At 33.6% G+C, this 24,195-nt stretch overlaps 1 protein-coding gene across 1 annotated transcript; it reads left to right on the plus strand.

Annotated features, from left to right (window-relative positions):
* Positions 1-316: 316 nt before the first annotated feature.
* Positions 317-23,963, plus strand: LOC103069775 (protein SIX6OS1-like; the record flags this gene model as incomplete). The annotated part of the gene is made up of 8 exons (XM_007466053.1): positions 317-393; positions 5,136-5,221; positions 5,312-5,370; positions 8,093-8,154; positions 9,206-9,378; positions 11,062-11,206; positions 15,096-15,153; positions 23,764-23,963. Coding segments are annotated over 8 exons (860 nt in total), but the record flags the coding sequence as incomplete, so codon positions are not given.
* Between the last annotated feature and the right edge of the window lie 232 nt (positions 23,964-24,195).

Raw genomic sequence — 24,195 nt, forward strand, 5'->3', positions numbered from 1 at the left:
ACCCATGTCCCCTGCATTGGCAGGCGGACTCTCAACCACTGTGCCACCAGGGAAGCCCTGTCAGCTGTTTTTTTAAATTTAATTTAATTAATTTATTTTTGTCAGCTGTTTTTCATTTTACATTCATGGTTATTGTAATAGCTATTATATATTGGGGAATTAAGAATATGTAGTGATTCATAATTCTTTATTTTAATTTAAATTAAATATTAATGTAACTTGATTTTTTAAAATTACAAGGTTAGGTTAAATATTGAGCATGCTATTTGATTCTATTTCTGGAATTGATTTGAAGTAGTACCATTTAATAACCTAGATAAAAAAGAAGAAAGTTCTGTGAAGCAGTCAAAACTTGCCAATATTGACTTCAGACAAAAAGAAAGTGACACTCAGGTAGGTATTTCTTCTTTAATAGTACAAATTAAGTGCTTGCATTAAATGAGATAGTGAATGTATTGCATTTAGGACGTGTGTGTGTGTGTGTGTGTGTGTGTGTGTGTGTGTGTGTTATAAATATATTAAATTAGCCATTAGTACAATCTCAGGATCTAAAAGACTTAAAAGAGTTTCAATATGGCAGCCTGAGCATATACTGTAGCCTTCTCCCCTTACTTCTAAAAATAAAAGATATTTGAAAATGCCAATCTCTGTACCCAGTAGACCAAAAACGGTAAGACATTTCTAAAGGAATTGTATTGAAGAGGGAAATTGTGGCACCATCTCCACAATGTCATCATTTCTCAAGCTCCATTGGTGTTTTCTTTCCGCTATCCTTAACGCTAAGCTTTCACCTCAAGGTTATTTCATGGTCAGAAGCTAACCATTACAACTTGTCATCATATCTTCCTTCTAGGCAGGAAAGAAGAAGGGGAGAAAGGCTAGTTGAGTCAGCCTCATTTTAGGGATCTTTTATGGAAGCTCCTTAAACAATTTATGTTAATGTTTCATTGGCCAGAACTTTGTAACATGGCTACCTCTATCTGCAGAAAGGTTGAGAAATATGATGGGCTTTTTTGTTTGTTTGCTTTTAAAATCACAACACAAAGGAAATGTAGATTTTGGATAGGATAGAAAACTGGCAGTTTCTGTCATAAGAACAAATCAAATAGATGAAAAATAAGGATGTAGAGGATCTGAGTAGCACAATTAGCAAACTTTTTAACCCAACATACACAGAATTCAGTTAAATTTTGTTTGCAGTATTCACCAAAATTGACTATTTACTAGAACAAAAAGGATATCTCAACCAATTCTAAAAAGCTGCTATCTTCGCTAACCACAGCATAAAAAAATACAAGTTAAACGAAAAGATAGCCCTCTCCTCAAAAAACTATTTGGCTGAGAAAAAAGAAATTCACATACTTTGAAATTACTTTTGGGTTATAGAAGAAATCAAAATAGAATTTAAAAACTATTTAAAAGAATACTATAAACCCAAACCTGTGAAAAGTAGCCAAATTGGCCCTCAGAGAGACATTTATATTTGAAAACAAATATACTAGAAAATAAGAAAGATTACAATTAGCTGAACTTTAAGTATGAAAAGTTGCACTCAAAGTATGAAAAGCTTAACTCAAAATACAGAAGTAAAATAATAAATGCAAAGAAAGTAGAAATTAATGAAATTTAAAAGTTGGGTTAATTAATATAGCCAAAAGCTAATGTTTCAGCAAGTGTAGAGAAAAAAGAGAATACCCCCCCAACAAAAGAAAAGAATAAAAGGGGGGAAAAGTGCATATCTCTACACTTATGTAAGACATCTTTTCTAAGCCCTAAAAGGATACTATAAAACTATATACCCATAAACTTGAAAATTTAGGTAAGATGGACAGTTTTTTAGCACAATATAAATTGCTAAATAGACTGAAAAAGAAAAACATGAATAGATCAATAACTTAGAAGAAACTGATGTAAGTGAAACTGAAGTGTATATAAATACCTATTTCCCTCTTTTCTCCCTTATTTCCCTCCCTTTTCCCTCCACCACACATGCCCTTCAGAACACGCCAGACTCAATTTTTCAGCTGAATTCTACCAAACTGTTAAGGATTAGATCAGAGTTTCTTAATAGTGGCACTGTTGACATTTTGGGTCAGATAATTCTTTGTTGTGGGGTCGTCTTGTGACCCACTAGAGTCCAATAGCACCTCATCCCCAAATTATGACAATCAAAAATATCTCCAGACATTGTCAAATGTCTCAAGAGGCAAAATTGCCCCCAGTTGAGAACCATTGGATTAAATAACCTTTTTATACAAACAATTCCAGAGTATAAAAAGAGTTGGAAACTATCCAACAAATTATAAATGAATAATCCATTAGATAGCAAGGACAAGGATAGTGAAAGAAAAAAAAAATTATGGTACGTAAGTCTCAAGAATGAACATAGATGTAAAACTCCTAAATAAGTTACTAGCAAACCAAAGTTTGCAATGTAACATTGAAAGAGTAATATATTATGACTAACCTTGGTTTTCCCAAAGAATACAATGATTGTTTAGCATTAAGAAAAATCTAACAATATGATTTCCTATATTAATAGATTAATAAATGATTTTAAATAAAGATTTTTAAAAGAATGTTAGGGAGACTCTTACTACCAGATATTAAAATGTTTATTATTTTATTTTTTAATTAATTTATTTTTTTAATAAAGTATTTTATTTCATTTATTTTTGGCTGCGTTGGGTCTTCATTGCTGCGCGAGGGTTTCTCTAGTTGGGCCGAGCGGGGGCTACTCTTCTTTGCGGTGCGCAGGCTTCTTGTTGCAGTGGCTTCTCTTGTGGAGCATGGGCTCTAGGCGCACAGGCTTCAGTAGTTATGGCACGTGGGCTCAGTAGTTGTGGCTCGCAGGCTCTAGAGCACAAGCTCAGTAGTTGTGGCACACGGGCTTAGTTGCTCCACGGCATGTGGGATCTTCCTGGACCAGGGCTTGAACCCGTGTCCCCTGCATTGGCAGGCAGATTCTTAACCACTGTGCCACCAGGGAAGTCCTAAAATGTTTATTTTTAAACTTTCATTACTGAGATATAATTCACATATAAAATTGATTGTTTTAAAGTGTACAATTCAGTGGTTTTTAGTATGTTCACAAGATAGTGTAACCATCATCACTGTAATTTCAGAACATTTTCATCATCCCCAAACATTTTTAAACATTATCAAAATGCAGTTATTATAACAGTGTGGTACAATAAAAGACAAATTGATCAATGGAATATATCAAAATAAAAAAGCTTTTGTATGGTGAAAGACACTAACAGAGTTAAAAGAGCGACAGAATTGTCACTTAGGGGATTGGTATCTGTAATGTATAATATACAAAGAAATACATAATAATTCTTAAAAATTAATTTAAAAAACTATAAAAATGGTCAAAAGATAAGTCAGCTTACATAAAAGGAAAGACTAAGGGTCACTAAACATAACAAGATGCCTGACCTCAGGAGAACAGGGAAATGCAAATTAAACCAATGAGGTGCCTTGTGTCACCTGTCAGATTTGCACACATTAAAACATTTGATAATGTCTAGTGAAGTCAACACCAGTGGGAGTATAATTTGGGACAATTGCTTTAGAGGACTGGTTCACAGTACTCATTAATAATAAATACTCAGCAATTTCACTTCTTGGCACCTACTCTAAACAATTACTTGAAATACTTGTACAAATACTTGTACCAGGAGGAATATACAAACATGTATATTGTTTAAAACATACATCAAGGGCTTCCCTGGTGACGCAGTGGTTGAGAGTCCGCCTGCCGATGCAGGGGACACGGGTTTGTGCCCCAGTCCGGGAAAATCCCACATGTCGCAGAGCGGCTGGACCTGAGAGCCACGGCCGCTGAGCCTGCGTGTCCGGAGCCTGTGTTCCGCAACAGAAGAGGCCACAACAGTGAGAGACCCGCGTACTGCAAAAACAAACAAACAAACAAAAAAACATATATCAAAACTGTAGGGCTTCCCTGGTGGTGCAGTGGTTGAGAGTCCGCCTGCCTATGCAGGGGACGCGGGTTCGTGCCCCAGTCTGGGAAGATCCCACATGCCACGGAGCAGCTGGGCCCATGAGCTATGGCCGCTGAGCCTGCGTGTCCGGAACCTGTGCTCCGCAACGGGAGAGGCCACAACAGTGAGAGGCCCGTGTACTGCAAAACAAACAAACAAACAAACAAAAACTAACAACACTTGTTCTTTAAGGGCCAAGTGTTCTTTGAGGGACAAGGTCTTTTTCTTATGATCTAAAGGCACATAAGATGACAGAATTAAGACCAGTGGCTGTTATAACAAATATAAATGGATAAACTTTCCTATTAAAGATATTTTAATATCAGGTCAAATAAGAAAAATCAGTGACTCTTCAAAATGAGTGACTCAGGGAGAATGAAAGACTTGAAACAGACAATACAAACATTAGTAAAGTAGTGATTTAAATATTAGTATTAGTGCTTTGTGACCACCTAGAGGGGTGGGATAGGGAGGGTGGGAGGAAGGGAGACGCAAGAGGGAAGAGATATGGGAACATATGTGTATGTATAACTGATTCACTTTGTTATAAAGCAGAAACTAACACACCATTGTAAAGCAATTATACTCCAATAAAGATGTTAAAATAAATAAATAAATAATATTAGTATTAAATAAAGTTAAAAATGAAATATTAGCTTTGTCATACATATCATATTTTAAAAAGAAAGTTTCAGGCTTTAATCTTTTAACCTACTGTTTTCCTTTCCTATAGTCAATTTGTGAGATTATAGGGGATGGAGGGACACAGACATCAGGTTATTAGTTGAGAAAATGGTAAGATTCACTTGATTAATCATGAATAAGGAAGAAAAATTTTAAAGTTTACCTTAAATGAAGAAATACTATCAGGCATAGTTATTATACTTGTCAAAAACATCAAATTCCTTGAGAGTTAAACCTTTTTTGTTTCCCAGTGTTTGACTTAATGTTTTGTATGTAGTTGTTTCATTTAATTTAATGTTTTGTTTGTAGTTGTTGTTGATGTTGATAATAACAGTGAGGATGAGGAAGATGACAGTGTTCTTGGAGAGCCCTGAGTATCCATGGCAAGCAAAACATTTTATTGTTTTGTGTAGTCAATTCTAATGCTTAATTTCTTTTGTTCAGGTATTGAATGACTCTGCTGTGAATAACCATTCAAAGTGTTCACATGTTACGCCTTTTAAAAGTTCACAAAATTTTATGCAGTTCAGGTAACCTTTAAAAATAAGAAAATGCTTTAATTTCTGAAATAATTTATCAGCTCAGTAAATAATATAAAAATTTTGTTTATTGTATTTTAGATTGTTAACTCCACAGAAACAATCAAATTGCAGTCAATGGTTGGAAAAGGGAGATACAGGTATTTGCTGTTTATATTTTTCCTAAGAAATGGCAGTAACAAGTTATATCAGGTTTTTATACTAGTCAAATAAATTATTTGTATTGGTTGCATCTCTGGTTAACTGACCACGCATGCCTGGTTTTTAAATACATTTATCTTAAATATAAAACAAATACATTTTATTGTAGAAAATTTGGGAAATGGAGAAAAATAGAAAAGAAACAAAAATATGACCACCCAGATATAACTGACACTACATAATACTGTTGTATATTCTTATATTTTTTCTATGCATATCTGTATTTTGTTCTTTTAGTTTATTCCTCCAAATTTGAAGCATACTATGTATATTATTTTGTATCCTTTTCTTTACACTGTACTGTTAAGGATATTTTTCCATGCCATTAAATAGATTTTATTTGTGATGACTTATAATAGGTCTTTGCATCGGTATGCTGTAACTTATTTAGCCATTCTCTCACAGTGAATATTTTGTTATTTCCAGGTTTTTTGCTGTTATAAATAATGCTACTGTATTCTTTTATATAAATATTTTATTATCTTGGATTATTTTCTTTGAATAAAATCATAGAAAGGTCACAGAATATATATGTATGAGTTTATTATCCTAGAATCAACTAGCTATTGGAACTTTGATGCACCCTTGAGAGACAGAGACTCATTCTCTGTCTCTATGTATATATGTGTATGTATATGTATACATGTATGTATATGTATATATAAAATATATATCATAGAGACACATAGATATATATGTATATATATATATATTTTTTTGGTAGCCCAATAACGCATAGTAATTGTTCTATTCATTAGGCTATATAAAAGTCTTTACCTCTTCTTGTCTATAGCATGTGGATTACTTACTTACTTTGAAATTTAAAAAATGGCTCATTCTGGCAGTGTAGTTTTCTGCAAATATATGCACATTCAGAATGGTCATATAATATACTATGAGTCTATTCCTCTCACTCTCAATATAGGATTCAACCAAGACAATATGCTTATTTAATGCAGATGGATATTCTTCCTGCTTTCTTCTGGAAAAAAGAATTATATCTCATCTGCCCAGGTGATATATTTCACCTGTTTATAATCCTCTATATATGCTAAGCTGACAGTGTTAGACAAGGGAGGAACAGATAATCTCTAGGAACAGTATACCCCCTAATACAGATATATGGGGAAATGCATGTATCTGGCATAGGCCTAGTTGCCATTGAGCATGTATGGTGAGGCTTCACACCCAAGAAGGCATATAATTATCTTCCAAGAAGAAAAGACTCTCTTCAACAATCTCCAACCCTATCTTCTGAAGAAGTTAATATGTGGTGAAAATAGTAGTGTGACTGAACTCAAGAGACAAAACTATAAAGCATTCAGATGACCAAATAGGGAAACATTTATTTAAGATAGGAAATAATTTCTTAAAAAGAATTAAAAAGCCCAATCATAAAAGAAAAATTGATAAATTTGGCTATATTAAAATTAAGAATTTCTATTCATCAAAAGACACTATGAAAAGAATGGGAGGCAAGAGAATATATTTCCAATACATAAAACTGTCAAAGGACTAGTTTCCAAAAATGTATAAAAAACTTCTACAAACCAAGAATAAAAATACGGACAACCCAGTAAGAAATATGTGCAAAATAAATGAATAGGCACTTCAAGTAGAGAAACTTTTGTGGCAGATAAACATATGAAAAGATGTTCAACAAATCAGGAAACTGAAAAATAAACCCACAATGAGATATTATACACCCATCAGATGAGCAAAATTCGGAAAGTCTGACAATACTAGATGTTGATGAGAATGTAGGACAGTTAGAACTCTCATAACTATTGGTAGGGACTGTCATTTGTAAATGAAATATATTGTCATATAACTAAATTATAATTGGAACTAGTAATTTTGTCTGGTGAAATCGAATGATTTCCTAGGATAGCTCAGGATGGCTAGCTGCCACAACAAAAATTGGTGAATAGTTTCAAAACTAAAGTTTGGAAAATAGTTTAACATCTGGTAAAATGAAAGATACACTACCCTATATTTTGTAATTCCACTCCTAGGTATATACCTAGAGAAATACAAGTACATATATACAAGTATATATGTAGAAGAATGTTAACAACATTGTTTGTAATAGCCTCAAAGCAGAAACACCCCAAATGTCCATTTGCAGTAGAATGGATAGATAGATATATTGTGTTTGTACAATGGAATACATCCGTAAAAGGAAGCAAACTATGTCTATATGCAACAATACATAATGAATCTCATAAGTGTATACTAAACAAACAAAAAAAAGCACGACAAATGTATTATTATTTCATCATATAACATTTTAAAACAGGAAAAAAAACTGTATTGCTTAGGTGATAAAACTGTATAAAGCAAATCAGGGTATTGATTATTACAGAAGTCAGGATAGTGTTTACCGATGAGGAGGAAGATATGTGGAATATGGGGCCTTATAATGTTCTATTTCTTTACCTAGGTGGTGGTTACATGGGGTGTTCTTTATAATTTCGTACCTTAAACTCTTCATATAGGTTTCATTCTCTTATCTTTATGTATCGAGTTGAACTATCTAAAATTTCCATTTTTATAGACCCAGAATAGTTAAATATTGGTAATTTCATATGGTTTGGCTAATATGTTTTATTTACAATTAAATTACAAACAAAATATATTTTGTTCTCATATAACAAACAGATGCTGAGTGTGGAGATAAAGAGACGGTAAAACAATTGAGAGAATCAAAGTGTACTTCACAAGTAAGTCAAATGTTTGGTTTCTAATTTCTAAGCAAAATATTACAATTTAAAGTATTCTGTTTCCATTTTAATTTCAGTTTGGTATAATGAAGATTATTTATGTGAGTTCTAGATCTTATTAGTTTGGTAATCAAGTTGCTGTGATGTTACAGATTCTATCCCTTGGAGGAGTTATAGATTTAAAAATGAAGCCACAAAAAGTTTACATGAAAATTTACACAAAAAATTGTCATTAATTATTGACTATATATAATTGATACCACAACAACTAAATCATAACTGAAGAAAACAATTTTGTTTGGTAAGATTGAATTATTTGCCCAGGCTGCCACAAAAGTATCTTCAAAATATTTTTTAATAGTGGAAAGCTTTAGCGATGATAGGTGTAGGCAATGTACCGTAGCTACTAAGGGATAAGACAGGAGAAACAAGAGTAGTATTCTGCTGTAAAGAAATACAGGTAAAAAGCACATTTTCATTTTTTTGCTGGAGGGACCCAAACTGTTTCCGTAATGGGATCTGGTAACAAAACATTTGAGAAATCATATTCCTAGCCTACAAAATGATATAAAGGAAAATTAGTATTCAAGTTCTCAATCTTTGCAGGGAAAGTAGTATAATGAATTTATTAGGGCAAAAAGTGCAAAGAACATAACAAGTGAGAGCAAGATTGCTCTTTTCTTTCAAGGGGATATTCGTATACAAATCTTGACCCAGAGCATGATGTGGAAATTTTAAAAGAAAAATCATTCCTAACCATTTTTCTTCATCAATCTGAGTATGTCCTGGTTATGAGTTACTTTTTCAGGTAGGGGTAGGTGAGATAGAGCTGGGAAGAAAAGAAAAATTGGAAAATCAAAAATAATTATTTTCCTGTTTTTTGAACAGATATATTTTGATATCACTTTCACCAATTATTTTACTTATTTTGTCTATGAAATGATAACATCGTATGTTAATATGATGTTTTTAACCTCATATTTTTACATGTATGAGATTATTAATGCAATAACATTCATTTTTATAGTGTTCTGTTACTTTGAATCTGCAGGTTACATATGCCGAACATTTGGGGAAGCCAATAGAAAGTAATAGCGATGAAGTAGAAGAAAGGGCTGAGATTTTTCCACGAACTCCTGAAATTCCTTTATTTTTAAGGACTCCTGAAGCTGTGAGAACACCTGACTCTGTGGAGAAATTACCTAAAACCCCCTCATTTGAAATGTAAGATTTTAATTAGTAATTATAATGAAAGAATCTACATATTGAGTTATGTAAGTAATTGATAGGAATAGTAAAATGCCTAATACCTGTAACTTTTAAAAGTTTTTATTATGGAATATTTCAAATATACAAAGGAGAGAGAGAGTAGTATAATGAACTCTCATGTACCTATCATTCTGTTGGAACAGTTATAAACATTCTGCCATCTCATTTCATAGATCCTCTTCCCCATTTTCCCTGAAACATTTAGCTGAAGGTGGACTAGATCCTGAGTACTTATCAAGTTCAACAGTATAAGATTTAAGATTTTCAGAAGAATAAAAAATGTATGGAAAAATTTTAAATGTAGAGCTAAAAAGTTACTATCACATTTGGTAGGTTGTGTACATCATTGAATAATGTTCCAGCAGTCATTTTTCCTTAATGTTGTAGTGTCTAAAACAAGAGTTACCATTCTTTTAAGTAACCTTAGTAGGCATAAATATCTGTAACATCATTATTTAACTTTGGAAAATACAGATTTGTAGTTTACAGCCAAGAAAATAGTGCTGCATTCAAGCTGTTTAGTTCAATCTTTTCTTGAATCTGAACCCTGAGATTCTTCTAAAATATATGTCAAACAGATTTCACTTCATCAGGAATCTCTCACCTGTGTTCTACTCTGTTTTTTAAATTGCTACTAAGATTTTTATATATGAATGTCATGCTGTTGACTCAAACACAGCATGTTCAAAGTGGAACTCATCATCAAATCTGAGAACCGTAAAAGTATGTGGCAATCGTATACTAAAACCTCTCTTTATGGATGAGAAAACCAATCTGTAAAATGACTCATTAATGGTCATGGAGAGAGTTATAGAAGTATCTTCAGACTTCTATTATTTAACACGCACTTAATAGCACTATGTGTAAGCATTTAATAAATATTGCTTCTTTCATATTCACAACGGCTTTATGAGATGTAAGTACATTATTATCCTTATTTTATAGATGAGGAAACAGAATCACAGGTGATACAACTCGTTGGTGACAGAGTTGAGATTTAAACCCAGGCAGTTCTGCCTCCAGAATTCATGTTTTAACCACGTGTTATATACTGTCTTGTCTAATTATTTTTCCCAAATCATTTTATAACTTAACTCCCTTATGAAGCAATCTGTCATGGCTGGCTTCTCATTAAGACTAAAATTTTGTGACTGCTTTCAAGATCTTGGGGACAGTATAGCATCAGGCTTAAGAGCTTAGACTTTGAATCTTTGTTGCTACATTCAAATCCCAACTCTGGCACTTACATTCTTTTGAGCAAATCATTTAATCTTCCTATGCTTCAAAATCCTCTTCTCTGAAATGGAGGTGATAATAATGGTAGCTATCTCATAGGGTTATTGTGAGGAATAAGTAAATTAATGATGATGAAAATACATAGAATAGAGCCTGACAGTATATTCTTAGTAGGAATTCTTTATTATCATTTTATAATTGATTATTCTACTTTAGTTAATATTATTCTCCACCCAAAACCATAGGTTTGTTTTTTTCTCCATAGGTTTGTCACTTCAATAACTACTTCCTCCCTTTTCCTGCTATGCTAATTCTTACCTCTGTGCCATTGCCTATGGTGCTTACCAGTCTGCAATATTTAATAATATGTATTTAACATTTTGATGAGTTCTTATTTCTCTGTATCAAAAATAGAAATACAGCTACTGAATGTCAAACACAAAAGGAATCCCCTGGATTTTCTTTTCTTATGAGTTATACTTCTAGATCTCCTGGATTGAATTTATTTGATTCTTCTGTATTTGATTCAGAAATCTCATCACATCAGGTAATATGAGAAGCTAAAGTTTTATTTCTAAAAAAATTGTACACTGCAACCTCAAAAAGTTTAATTCTTTAATACTAAACTTCCTTGGAGCACAGTACAAAACAGAGGCAATTTATTTTATTTAAAAAAATTTTTATTGATGTATAGTTGATTCACAATGTTGTGTTCATTTCTGCTGTACAGCAAGGTGAGTCAGTTTTTTATATATATATATATATATATATATATATATTCTTTTTCATATTCTTTTCCATTATGGTTCGCCACAGGATATTGAATATAGTTCCCTGTGCTGGACAGTCAGAACTTGTTGTTTATCCATCCTATATACAAAGTCTGCCTTTGCTAATCCTAGACTCCCAATCCTTCCCTCCCCTCCCCCCTCCTTGGCAACCACAAGTCCGTTCTCTATATCTGTGAGTCTGTTTTTGTTTTGTAGATATATTGACTTGTGTCATATTTTAGATTCCACATGTAAGTGATATCATATGGTATTTGTATTTCTCTTTCTGACTTACTTCGCTTAGTATGATAATTTCTAGGTTCATCCATGTTGCTGCAACATGGCATCATTTCATTCTTTTTAATGACTGAGTAGTATTCCATTGTGTATATATATATATATATATATATATATATGCCACATCTTCTTTATTCATCTGTTGATAGACATTTAGGTTGTTTCCACGTCTTGGCTATTATAAGTAGTGCTGCTGTGAACACAGGGGTGTATGTATTTTTTAGAATTATAATTTTGTTTGGATATATGTCCAGGACTGGGATTGCTGGGTCGTATGACAACTCTATTTTTAGTTTTTTGAGGAACCTCCATACTGTTTCCCATTGTGGCTGCACCAATTTACATTCCCACCAACAGTGTAGGAGGGTTCCCTTTTCTCCACAGCCTCTCCAGCATTTGTAATTTGTCAACTTTTTAAGTATGGCCACTCTGACTGGTGTGAGGTGGTATCTCATTGTACTTTTGATTTGCATTTCTCTGATGATTAGGGATATTAAGCATCTTTTCGTGTGCCTATTGGCCATCTGTATGTCTTCTTTGGAGAAATGCCTGTTTAATTCTTCTGCCCATTTTTTGATTGGGTTGTTTTTTTTGTTGTTGTTGTTGAGTTGTATGAGCTGTTTGTATGTTTTGGAAATTAAGCCCTGTTGGTCACATCGTTTGCAAATATTTTCTCCCAGTCTGTAGGTTGTCTTCGTTTTGTTTAAGGTTTCTTTTGCTGTGCAAAAGCTTGTAAGTTTGATTAGGTTCTATTTGTTTATTTTTGCTTTTATTTCTATTACATTGGGAGACTGACCTAAGAAAACATTTGTATGATTTATGTCGGAGAATGTTTTGCCTATGTTCTCTTCTAGGAGTTTTATGGTGTTTTGTTTTATATTTAAGTCTTTAAGCCATTTTGAGTTTATTTTTGTGTATGGCATGAAGGTGTGTTCTAACTTCGTTGATTTACACGTAGCTCTCCAACTTTCCCAATACCACTTGCAGAGGCAATTTTTAAAAGATTCTGAGTATTGATAGCATAACAACGTTCCCCCATTATCTTTATGTTTTCAACCTCAGGTGGCTCAAATTGACATCAGTTCATAAAATAGAATCTCAGGATAGCAATGATTTAAATTGCAGTTAAAGGCAGTTTAAAAATTAATTTGGCTTTGTAATTCTAAACAAACTTCATATATTCTCAGTGTGAAAAAATTTTCAGGTAGGTAGTTGGTCTTTTCAACTACATGTATATGTAGAAACAAAAATTGACAGGATTAAAGGGAGAAATAGACAAAAACACAAACTTAGTTGGAGGTTTTTAATACTCCTTTCTCAGCAATTGATAGAATTAGGCAACACAATCAAGAAAGATCTTATATAAAATCTGAACAACCCCATCGACTCCCTTGACCTAACAGACATTTATAGAATACCACATCTAACAACTGCAGCATATTTATTCTTTTCAAGCACTGATGGTACATTCACCAAGACAGACCATATTCTGGGCCATTAAATGGCTCCTAATAAATTTAAAAGGATAGAAATTATACGGAGTATGTTATCTGATCATAATGGAATTAAATTAGAAATCAATAAGATATTAGGAAAGTCCTAAATATTTAGGCCATGGATCAAAGAAGAAATTAGAAAAGATTTTGAAATAAATGGTTATGAAAATTCAGCATATCAGAAACTGTAGGTTGCTGACAAAACCAGAGCAAAATAACTTTAAATAATTTAATTAACCATTTAAGAAAAGAAGAAAGGTCTGTAATCGGTGACCTAAAGTTCCACCTTGAAAAGCTAAAAAAAGAAGAAAGTAAACCCAAAGTAAGTAGAATGAAAAACTACGAAAAATAAGAAGTCAATGAAATAGAAAACAAACAATAGAGAAAATTAGCAAAGCCAGAGTTGGTTGTTTGAAAAAAATTGACAAAATTTATAAACTTACTAGATTGACAAATAAAAAGATAAGATTTACCTATATTAGGAATGAAAGAGAGGATATTATTATGGCTCCTACTGATTTTAATAATAGAATAGTATGAAATAGAAGACTGATAAGGGGGAACTTCACTTTTACATATTAAAATATCCTATAAGCCTAGAGCAATCAAAATAGTGTGGTAAAGGTACAAGGATTGATTGATTGATCAATGGCATGGGAAATGTCTCGAAACAAAAGAATTTAGAATGCGATATAGATAGGACCACAAATTAGTGGGGATAAATTAGGCATTTGTCTTACACTGTACACCAATAGATATTATAGATGCATTACATTTTAAAATGTTAACCATAAAATATTTCAGAAGAAATATAGGTGAATATTTACCAGATCTTAAGAGAAGGAAGTATTCTCTAAGCATAAAAACAGTGGAAGAAGAGCCAAAAGAAAATAAAGAGGGTTTTGGTTTGGTTACATACAAAATTTTATATGTTAAAAAAATTTAAAGGCAAAATGATAATGTGTTATAAAATATTTGCAATAATATCACAAACAGTTAAGGTCTTTATTATATAAAGAGCTTATATGTACCAGCAAGAAAATTACTGCCTCAATAGAGTTATGGACAGAGTCTATTTGGTGAATAGATAATTCACCGAAAAAGAAATTCAAGTGCCTTATTAAATCTCTGGGAAAATCAGCTTTCCTTATGCTCAAAGAAGTATAAATCTGTGCATAATAGTATATATTCAAGTGTGATTTATATTAGAAAAAAATAGAAACAACCTAAATGTTTTAAACAAAAGCATGATTGAAACTATATTGTATGTCCATATTAGAGGAATATTAAAATGCCATAAAAAGAATAAGGTTTTGAAAGAATAGTTATGTGGAAAAATGCTCATAATGCAATGTTAAGAGGAAAAAAAAGAGGACAGAAAACTATGTTTCATGATCCCATTTTTTGAAAACCCTGTTTTACAGAGAAAATGGACTCTTTTGGCAGCAAAACTTTATTTGAACTGACATGAAGCTGTAATACTTTGTATTGTTTTTATAGTCAGGAAAGCAGTAACAACAACCTGATTTGTAAAAGGCCTTCAGAATAAAACAAAGTTAATTAGAATTTTAGGTTATATTAATATTCCAAAGTAGGAAGTATCCTTGGTATAATATATATATATATATATATAGCCTATTAATATTTTATCTATTGCCACAGTCAAATCAATAAACCTTATTTTAATATAAGTCAATGATAGTTTTGAAGATAGATCTCGTTTTAATTACAATAATGCGCTATATAGAATGTTGCAATTTTGTCTACTCTAATTATGCTTATTAGACGAACTAGGCTTTAGAGTCTAATATAAATGCTATACCTACTGTTCTACTGATTTCATGAGTAATATTTAATGGAAATTTTTTTCCAGTTTCATGAACATTATTCTGCAGGAAATTTAAATCTTCTCTCATCACAGCAAGAAACTGGTAAGTGATTTGAAGTTTGCTATATATAAAACCATGTTAACTTTCACTGTGTTTAGTTTGTCTCTGATTTTCTTAGGCACTCAGTTTATTCTTTAAAAATATTCGTTACTTCTGCACGATTCACTAATTATTATTATTATTTTTTAGCAATTTAGCTTCTTCTCTCACTACTCTACCAAAACTTGCTTTTTCCAATATTACTAATGACTTACTAATTATCAAATATTATGAGTATTTTATTTTTATTATCATATTCAGTCACTTTGCAGCATTTGATATTGTTGACTACTCCCATCTCCCTTCTGGAGTTTTTGGATTTTGTCTTGTCTCGCTGGGGCTTACTTTTTATTGGACCTTCTTTCTTCATTTATCCGTTGATTAGTTCATTTATTCAACATATAAAAATAAATGTATTTATATATAGTATATTTTACATCAGGTACCGCTTCTGGCTCTGGTGATGGAATAGTGGACAAGAATGCAAAATTCTCATAGGGTTTATGTTCTAGTGGGGTAAACTGAAAATAGACAATGATTATATGTAAGGTACTGCACTAAAAAACAGTTCATATAGATTTGAATTGGCAGTCAGACTCACTGTCACAATTTTTAGTCTTAGATTTACTTAACTTTATAGAAAGATACAGGATAGGAGATAACAGCATGTACAGTGTCTTTATCTTATTGAGAGGCCCACCGGCAACCCAAATAATAAGCTTTCTTTTGCTACCTCATCTACATGGGATATGTAAAGCTGCTATGGACAAAAGGCATGATGCAGGTAAATCACCTTGACACACAAAAGCTGCAGCCTTGGTTTCCCACCTGAGAGCTAGGAAGGACTATATACCGAGTCACAGGTCCTCTAATTCAGGTGTAGTCCCGCCCAGTAGACTAGTCAAACACATCATTATACATTTACCTTAATTCTTATTTTCTAAGAAAACAGTGCTGTGAGGAGTCAGACTCCAAGGTCATTCTTCCAGGTGGGCCTGGATCAGCACAGGCCTGATGTTAACTCTACTCACTTGTGGGGATAAATATTATGAAGAAAACTAAAGCAGAGTAAGGGAAATAGGGAGTAGTTGGATTGGGAAGATAGTTGCTGTGTTCCAAGGGAATTAGAGAAGGCATCACTAAAAGGGAGCATTTGAGCAGAGACCTGAAGGAGGTGCAGGTACAAGCTACTGGGATAACTGTTCTAGGCAGAGGGTTCAAAGGCCTTGAGATGGGAGTGTGCTCAGCATGTTCATTGAACAGCAGCTTAATTGATATGATTGGAATCAAATAAGGAAGGAAAAACTGGTAAGAAATTAAATCAGAGAAGTTGGAGGGAGAGCAAACCATAGGGCACACTTAGACCATTTAAGGACTTTGGGGTGTTTTTTTTTCTGTTTGAGATGGGAAGCTATTGGAGAGTTTTCAGCAAGGACTGAAATGATCTGACAGGTTTTAAAAGCATTGTTTGACTCCTCTACGGAGAACAGACCATATGGAAACGTGGGGGAGATCAGGGAGCTATTGAAATAGTACAGGTGAGAACTGATAATAGTGCGGATGATGTCAGTGGAAGTGGTGAGAAAGATCAGATTTTGGTTATTAAGTTTTCTGAAGGTAGAGTTGTAAGGATCTGCTTATGGACTGGATGTAAGGATTAAGAGAAAGAAGGATGATGCCAAGATTTTGACCTGAATAATTTTAAGAATGGAATTAACATCTGTTGAAATATAGAAGGCTGTAGAAGTTAATTTGAGATTGACAGGAGTTTAATTTTAGAAGTGTTATCACTGAAAAGCCTATATTAGATATCTGAGTGAAAGTAAGTAGGAAATTTTATATATGAACCTGGAATTCATTGGGGTGAGACATAAATTTTGGAATTGTCATAAATGGTTATTAAATGCCACAAGGCCAGAATGAATACAGCAATTGTAGACATTCTTTAAATGCGACTATCTAAAATATTAAATCTATTTACATTCTCCCCTTTGACACTCTCATTTGACACTCATTCACTTCAGCATTTTCAAATATTATAATACATATCTTCCCTCCCTGACTTCTCCTAACTCTCTTAAACTCCTGGACCTTACTTTTCTTAGTCTCCCCCCATGTTTTACTGAGATAAAATTGTCATACACCACTGTATAAATTTAAGGTGTGTTACATAATGGTTTGAAATACTTATATTGTGAAATGATTCCTGCAGTAAGTTTACTTAGCATCTATCATCAAATATAGATACAATTTAAAAAAATTTTTTCTTCTTTGTTATGAGAACTTTTAGGAATTAATCCCTTAACAATTTTCATATGTATAACACAGTAATGTTAACTATGGCATCATGTTTTACATTACATCCCTAGTACTTATTTATCTTATAACTGGAAGTTTGTACCTTTTGACCACCTTCTCCCAATTTCCCATCTCCATACCCTCACCTCTGGTAACCACAAATCTGATCTCTTTTTCTGGGAGTTTGGTTTCTTTCTTTTCTAATTTTTTAGTTTCTACTTATAAGTGAGATCATACAGGTCTGACTTATTTCACTTAGCATAATGCCCTCAAGGTCCATCCATGTGGTTGTAAATGACAGGATTTTCTCCTTTTTTATGGTCGAATAATATTTGTATATGCATGTATATGCATATATATACAAATAATATTTGTATATGCATATTTAGATATCTCACAACTTCTTTATCCATTCATCCATCATTTCACTCACAGGTTATTTCCATATCTTCGTTATTATAAATAATGCTGCTGTGAACATAGGGGCACAGATATCTTTTCAAGTTAGTGTTTCATTTCTTTTGGATATATTCCCAGAAGTGGAATTGCTGGATCATATAGTAGTTCTATTTTTAATTTTTTGAGGAACTTCCATAATGTCTTCCATAGTGGCTTTAGCAGTCTATAATCCCACCAATAGTGCACAAGAGTTCCTTTTTTTTTTTTTTGAATTTTATTTATTTATTTATTTTTGGCTGTGTTGGGTCTTCGTTTCTGTGCGAGGGCTTTCTCTAGTTGCGGCAAGTGGGGGCCACTCTTCATCGCAGTGCGTGGGCCTCTCACTGTCGCGGCCTCTCTTGTTGCGGAGCACAAGCTCTAGGTGCGCAGGCTCAGTAGTTGTGGCTCATGGGCGTAGTTGCTCCGCAGCATGTGGGACCTTCCCAGACCAGGGCTTGAACCCGTGTCCCCCGCACCTGCAGGCAGACTCTCAACCACTGCGCCACCAGGGAAGCCCAAGAGTTCCTTTTTCTGTACATCCTCTCCAACATTTGTTATTTCTTGTCTTTTTGATGATGGTCATTCTAACAGGTATGAGAAGATATCTCATTGTGTTTCTGTTGTTTTTTTCTTTTTTCTTTTTGGCTGCACTAGGTCTCCGTTGATGCACGCAGGCTTTCTCTAGTTGTGGCAAGCGGGAACTATTTGTTGTGGTGTGCAGGCTTCTCATTGCAGTGGCTTTTCTTGTTGTGGAACATGGGCTCTAGGTGTGCGGGCTTCAGTAGTTGTGGCCCATGGGCTCAGTAGTTGTGGTGCGCGGGCTCTAGAGTGCACGGGCTTCGGTAGTTGTGGTGCACAGGCTTAGTTGCCCCACAGCATGTGAGATCTTCCTGGATGAGGGATCGAACCCATGTCCCCTGCATTGACAGGCAGATTCTTAACCACTGGACCACCAGGGAAGTCCCTCATTGTGTTTTTAATTTGCATTTTCCTAGTAACTAGTGACGTTGAGCATCTTTTCATGTACCTGTTGGCCATTTGTATATCTTCTTTGGAAAAATGTCCATTCAGATTGTTTGCCCTTTTTTTTTTTTTTTTTTTTTTTTTTTTTTTTTGTGGTACACGGGCCTCTCACTGTTGTGGCCTCTCCCGTTGCGGAGCAACAGGCTCCAGACACGCAGGCTCAGCGGCCATGGCTCACGGGCCCAGCCACTCCGTGGCATGTGGGATCTTCCCGGACTGGGGCACGAGCCAGTGTCCCCTGCATTGGCAGGCGGACTCTCAACCACTGCGCCACCAGGGAAGCCCTGCCCATCTTTTAATTGAATTGTTTGTTTGCTGTTGTGTTGTATAAGTTCTTTATATATTTTGGATGTTAACCCTTTATTGGATATATGGTTTACAAATATATTTTCCCATTTTGTAAGTTGTCTTTTCACATTGTTGATTGTTTCTTTTGTTGTGCAGAAGCTTCTTAGTTTGATGCAATCCCATTTATTTTTCATTCTGTTGCTTGTGCTTTAGGTGTCATATCCAATATTGTTCCCAAGACTCATATCAAGGATCTTTTTTCCTATATTTTCTTCTAGGAGTTTCATGGTGTCAGGTCTTACATTTAAGTCTTTACTCTGTTTTGAGTTAATTTTTGTGAGTGATGTAAGGTAGTGGGTCTAGTTTCATTCTTTTACATATGAATATCCTATTTTCCCAGCACCATTTATTGAAGAGACTATCTTTTCTCCATTGAATATTCTTGGCTCCCCTGTCAAATATCAGTTAATTGTGTGTGCTTGGGTTTATTTCTGGGCTCTCAGTTCTGGTCCATTGATCTATTTGTCTGTTTTTATATCAGTACCATTCTGTTTTGATTACTATAACTTGAAATCAGGAGTGTGATGCCACCCTCCTTGTTCTTTCTCAGGATTGCTTTGGCTTTTCTTTTGTGGTTCCATATAAATTTTTGGATTTTTTTTCTACTTCTGTAAAAAATGTCATTAGAACCTTGATAGAGATCATCCTGAATCTATAAATGGCTTTTGGTAGTATTGGCATTTTAGCAATATTAATTCTTCCAATCTGTGAACATGGGATACCTTTCCATTTATTTCTCTCTTCAATTTTTTTCACCAGTGTCTTGTAGTTTTCAGAGTAGAGGTCTTTTACCTCTCTGGTTAAGTTTATTCCTAAGTATTTAATTGTTTTGGTGTAAATGGGATCATTTCCTTTATTCCTTTTTCAGATAATTTGTTAGTGTACAGAAATGCTACTGATTTTTGGATGTTTATTATGTATCTTGCAACTTTAGTGAATTTGTTGTTTAGATGTAACAAGTTTTTGGTGGAGTCTTTAGGATTTTCTATATATAAAATCATGCCATCTGCAAATAGAAATAATTTTACCTCTTACTTTCCAATTTTGAGGCTTTTTATTTCTTTTTCTTGCCTGAATGCTCTGACATGGACTCTCAGTACTATGTTGAATGGGAGTGGACACTCTTGTCTTGCTCCTGATCTTAGAGGAAAAGCTTTCAATCTTTTATTATTGTGTATGATGTTAGCTATGGGCCTATCGTATATAGCCTTTATTATGCTTATTATGTTGAGGTGAGTTTCTTCTATACGTAATTTTTTAAGAGTTTTATCATGAATGAGTTGAATTTGTCAAATGCTGTCTCTGCAACTATTGAGATGATCATATGATTTTTTTCTTTCATTCTGTTAATGTGATGTATCATGTTGATTGATTTGCATACATCAAACCATCCTTGCATCCCAGGTATAAATCCCACTTGAGCATGATGAATGATCCTTTTTACATGCTGCTTAATTCAGTTTGCAAGTATTTTAGTGAGAATTTTTGCATCTATATTCATCAGAGATATTGGTCTGTAGTTTTTTTTCTGGTAGTGTCCTTTTCTGGCTTTGGTATGACGGTAATGCTGGCCTCATAAAATGAGTTTGGAAATGTTCCCTCTTTGATTTCTTTGAAGAGCTTGAGAAAGATTGACAATTAATTCTTCTTTAAATGTTTGGTAAAAGTCACCAGTGAAGTCGTCTGGTAGGACCTTATTTATAATTGTATAATTGATATATCTTTATATCTAAGGCATCTGTTGACATTAAAGACTCAGTATATCTGAAATCAAACTTGTTCTCTTTCTGATATACCTAATGGTCTCTCCATTATTCTAGTTGCCAAGACTCAGAACATCAGGGTTAATTTTAACTTCTTTCTGTGCCTGTGACTACATTCAGCTAGTCATCAAGTTTTATCAGTTCTCTCTCTGAAATATTTATTTTCTTTTCTGTTTTCATTATATGGAAATCATTATATTTCACAGTCTTATTACCATTCACCTGGGCTATTGCAGTAACATTGTGATTGGTCTTTTCATCCTTTTCGCCTACTTATAGATCATACCCCAATTACTCTCCTTATGCATAATGTTGGCCATCTCATTGCCCTGGTTAAATACCTTTAGTGGCTCCCCTGGAGTAGCAAATTATGCTCCCAGTTTTCTAACCTAGCTCCTAAACCTTTTCTCCTATAAAAATAATCTGTGCTTTGGCCATACTGAAGAACTCACTGCATCCCAAATCTGCCCACACTTTCTTACCCACTTTTTCTTCCTGAAATCCTCAACTTCTATCACTTTCTAACCATCTTTTCAAGACCAGGTTCTCTTCCACAGAACGTTTTATTTTTCCCCTTTGACATTCCATTCCAAAAAGGTCTCTCCCTAAAAGGACCTAGATGAAGACTATTCCCCAAGCTGTAAAACTTGGGGCTCTGGTTGCCTAACAGAAAGTAAAGAGGATATTATCTGAAGACTAAGTAACTGAGTCTATGAAAACTTCCCAGATCAACAATAGATGGACAGCAATTGGAATTGACTTTCCATTAGTCATTTTTAAAACATGGTAAAAGTAAAGTAGCCATATTTAATTAGGTTATTTCTAGGTATACGACTTCTGCACATACTATTACAAATTATAAATTTTTAAGATATTTTTCTGAATTTTTAGTCATCGTTAACATAGAAATAAAATTTATTTTCTATTTTGAAAAAAAGCTCTTTCACTTTCTGAATGTCTTTTTTAAAATACTTTTTTGTATCTATACCATTATTATACTGTCATTATTTATGAATATATATAAAATCTTTTGTAATCATAGGTTCTTTGAGGACAGGGACTCTTGTTTTGTTTACCTTTGAATTCTCCACAGCACCTAGACTACACAGTAATCTTGTACAGTAATCTATTATTTTATTTAAGGTGATCACAGGAGTTTTATGAAGACTTCATATGAACTTCTTTTGTTCTGAAATTAAAATAATGTCAAATTCATGTTTCAAAGGGAGATTCAATATTTTTAGTTCTTTCTGGATCTATAGCTATGTTATAGCTGTTTTCCTTTGTTTAAGTCTTATGGATATATACTGAAGTGAGAAAGGGAGAGAGGAAGAACCCAAGGATCAGTCCGTCCTGATTTGTCCATCCCTCCAGCCATCCATCTACCCACCCACCCTATTGCTGGTTGGCTCAGCTTCATTTAGGGTAAAATAACTGAGATATTTGAAAATATATGAAATTTCAAAGTGGCACAAAGTAAATTGTTTTGCTTAACATATTAATTGAATTTGTTCTCTGTGGAAAAAATATAGATGCTTTAAAAGGCATTTCAAGTAAGTCTTTGGATTACCGTACATTTAAAATTGTTTAATAGTAATTAAAAATTCTAATTAAGATGTTGAAAATATATTTTTATAATTATAGTCTTAAATAATATAATGAATGAAAAACAATATTTTTCCTTAAAGGCAATTCTGGGAATCACTAACCAAGTAATTCTTTATGTAAAGTTGATTTCAAAAATTCCTTTTAAAACTATAAAATCCTTTTCACTGTTCTGTCAATTTCCTTGAACAATGCCATAAACAGTATATTGTAGTTATGCAATAAGTAATAGTTGAATAAATTTGACTTATACAATATGTCTCAAATCTAGCATTTCTTTCTCCATTCCCTTTTCTATGATTGTAGGTAATGCCAAGCTTTCATCATCTCTTTCCTGTTAGCCCCATTTCTAAACATTTTCCTGTTTCAGGCTTTCTACACATTCTCTCCTGAGTAATCCTTATAAAGCAGTTCAAATCTTGTCATATCTCTGCTTGTAAACGTTTTTTTTTTTTTTTGCGGTACGCGGGCCTCTCACTGTTGTGGCCTCTCCCGTTGCGGAGCACAGGCTCCGGACGCGCAGGCTCAGCGGCCATGGCTCACGGGCCCAGCCGCTCCGCGTCATGTGGGATCTTCCCGGACCGGGGCACAAACCCGTGTCCTCTGCATCGGGAGGCGGACTCTCAACCACTGCGCTGCCAGGGAAGCTGTTCTGTTTGTAAACTTTTAATGAGTTCATCTTATCTATCAAATAAGGTCCAGATCCTATAGCTGGAAATTCAGCAGTCTTTACAAGCTCATCTTTATTAATTCCATTTTAATAACTCTTTGTTATTTCTCAATGCTTCTGATAAGCTGAATTGTCTTCTGTTACCCTTATATTTCCTATGTACACCTATTTCTGTTCCTCTGTGCTATTCTGTCCATTTGAAATTTATTACTCCTCTTTCTACCTTATATACTAGTTCTTTATATACTTGAATTCAAATTACATGTAAGTGGGGTTTAAGTTTGGACCTGTTTAACCTTCCACAGTACAAAGGACAATGCTTTACACATAAGAGAAAAACAGTTAAATATGTGATTCTATGTTACCCTATTTATTGTGTGCAGTATACTGTAATTTGGTAGATTATAACCAAATTAATCATATTATGTAACATGAATAGCATGATATTGTAATATTTATCTTCCTCAGGAAACTTATTTGGGAAAGCAGAAGGAGAAGATACCTTTACTTTTTCTTTTCCATTGGACTCTTCAACTCATACATTTGGAGCTGGAAGAGATGATTTTAGTTTTCCGTTTCCATTTGAACAGGATCAAAACTCAACACCTTCTTCTGAAAAAGAGTTTTCATCCTCCTCACAAAATGCCACACAATTTACTTTATTTTGAACTAGTTACTAATTTATTGAATTATTTTACTACTCTGTAATCATCTAGGGCAGAAATTTACATTATTACTTAAACTATGAAGACCACTTTCTTTTGTTGATTAAAGAAATGGTTACCATAGTAACATTATTGGATTATATTTATTTAAATATTGAAGGAAATTAAGACTGTGTCATCTACTTTTGTTTTTATTTGCAGCATTAACTATCATTATTTATTTTGGTTTTGATTT

The sequence above is a fragment of the Lipotes vexillifer genome, unplaced genomic scaffold, assembly GCF_000442215.2.
Source record: "Lipotes vexillifer unplaced genomic scaffold, Lipotes_vexillifer_v1.1 scaffold25, whole genome shotgun sequence".
NCBI lineage: Eukaryota > Metazoa > Chordata > Mammalia > Artiodactyla > Lipotidae > Lipotes > Lipotes vexillifer.